The sequence below is a fragment of the Frankliniella occidentalis genome, unplaced genomic scaffold, assembly GCF_000697945.3.
Source record: "Frankliniella occidentalis isolate FOCC.00 unplaced genomic scaffold, Focc_3.1 Scaffold354, whole genome shotgun sequence".
Classification (NCBI taxonomy): Eukaryota; Metazoa; Arthropoda; class Insecta; order Thysanoptera; family Thripidae; genus Frankliniella; species Frankliniella occidentalis.
The window spans coordinates 1-2302 of NW_026267477.1; the positions used below are offsets into that span (position 1 = coordinate 1).

The 2302-nt window shown below is 34.8% G+C and overlaps 1 protein-coding gene across 1 annotated transcript; it reads left to right on the forward strand.

Annotated features, from left to right (window-relative positions):
- Positions 1–88: 88 nt before the first annotated feature.
- Positions 89–2229, forward strand: LOC127751130 (uncharacterized; the record flags this gene model as incomplete). The annotated part of the gene is made up of 8 exons (XM_052274221.1): positions 89–145; positions 230–369; positions 445–553; positions 632–808; positions 906–1073; positions 1159–1300; positions 1490–1608; positions 1684–2229. Coding segments are annotated over 8 exons (1245 nt in total), but the record flags the coding sequence as incomplete, so codon positions are not given.
- Between the last annotated feature and the right edge of the window lie 73 nt (positions 2230–2302).

Here is a 2302-nt window from a genome sequence, read left to right on the forward strand (position 1 = left end):
AACACACTAGTATGCCTTTAGTAATAATGCCTTTTATCTATTAATTTTTGTAAATGGTACATGTCCTAACTTAACTCTTTATTTGCAGACTCAAGTGCAAAAGAAAATTATAAGAGATTTCTTAGAGTGTCCCTCTCATCTTAAAGTAAGTCTTTTGTTCAAATATGTATCCAGATAAAGAGTATAAATTATGGATAATATTTAAATCTGTCAACAATTTTTGTTTCAGTTTAAAATTTTAGAAATTGTTGAAAAGGTTGAAGACACAGATGAGCTTGTTGAAAGCCTAAAAACAGAGGGCTTCTGTTCAGGAGAAATGTTAAAATTTTTACTGGATATCCTTGTGGATCACCTATACTCTTTGCATTCGTAAGTAAGCTCTTTACAATTATCTTTCTGTTTTGTTATAAGAATACTGATTTTTTTCCCTCCCTTTGTGTCCAGTGATCCAAATGCACTTCTGACCATAGAGCCAGAAGCTATGGCAGTAAGCCTGGTGGCTACCTTCCCTAAATTTGCGCAAAGATGTACCAAAGAAGGAGAAAAACCTTGGGTGAGTTGAATTTGTGTTTTGTGTGTGCTTTTCATTCTTTCACTTTTCTTTACAATCGGTTTTGTTTTCATTTTGTAGACTTGGCTTTTTGGTAAATCTAATGGGGTAGGAAAACTTGCAAATAATATTGCCAATCGTCAGAAACTTCAGGATACACCAAGGGCTCGTAGTGGAGGGCAAAGGAAGGCTCCTCAGAAAAAGGAGCAGCCTGTAATTTTAAAGAGAGCCATTGACCCCTCGGAACTATCTAATGAGGTAAGTTGTATACGTCTTTAAACCTTAATTCATTTTAACCTCATCACTTGGGTTTTCTAATGGTTGTTGATACTTGTTATGGTTCTTCTCTCCATAGACTAAATACCTTGGATGCATCAGCCATATTGATTCAAACAAGGTGACAATTGTCAGCCTGGCCAAGCAGACCTTTCAGGAACGTAGGAACTATGTCATGGATGAAAAATATCTCCTTGATTCTGTGCTTCAACAATTCAAATATCTGAAAGCTTTTAAAGGAGAAATGGTAGGTAGCATTATATACCTTTTAATTTATGATTGATTGAAATATTAAACGTCTATTATTTAGGAATAATAATACTGCTTTACAGATATTCTTGGAGTTTGAACTGATGAATCCAACCATGGGAGATAACTTGATACGTGATGGGCACCAATATATTGAAAAACTTCTAAAACTGGGTTATGCTGAGCCAAAGAAATATGGCAGTGTGTCCAACTTAACAAAGGATGGTAAGCATTATATCTTCATTTTAGCAAATAATGTTGCATTTAGATGCACAGGAGCTCAATGTAGTTTGTATTTCTTCTGTGCCAGTCCAATTTATGACATGGAACAATGACATTGTGATTCCTTCTGCTTTGAAACCTTTTTATTGTTTTTGATTTGTCACTCTTTTGACGAACTTTGTACTTTTTCAGACTGCTTGAATGCCCTTATGATCTTGACTAAATTTCTGCCCCTTCCCAAGAGAGTATATGCACATGAGAAAAAAATGAGTCTTGTGGCAGAACTCGACCACATATACCAATTGGTACCAGTAAGTACACCTTCAAAAAACATTTGCCTTTCTAAAGTTTCTTATTTGAATCTTATTTTGTTCTTATCTTTTCAGGTGGGAAGCGGTGTTGAACTTGAAATTTCTAGAAGAAGAGAGGAGTGCAGGCACCCCATTCAACCGTATGTCATGGCTATGGGTGACCGAGACCAAATTGTTAGCCAGTATCTTGTTCTGGGTGATGGGCATTCAATACAATTGCCAGAACAGCCAACCCTGAAAACAATAGATTTACTGCTCAAAGCACATTATGTATTCAATGTGCCATACTACCTGGCATGGAAAAATGCCTTCAGATTTTTGTCAGTCCAAATTCTTGGGCTGCCATTAGAAAACCCAAGACAATCTAGTTTTACTGCTGAACATGTAGAGCTGTTTAATCGATTCTGAACTCTTTTACTGTGTAATTAGTACATTTCTATGATATTTTTTAAAAATGAAATTTAAATTGATGTATTTTTTTAATGTATCAGATCTAGCTGGTCAACTCTGTATATATCTATATATTCCAAGAATTCTGTATATGATTTCCAAACACGTAATTGTTTTATTTCTTTAACTGAATATTTTGAGCTGTGTCATTGGAAGTAGTAAAAAACTATTTCTGCCACCTTTAAATGTAATTTTTATTTCAACTTTCTGATCCTATGCTTGGACCTGCAGAATTTTAGGTAAT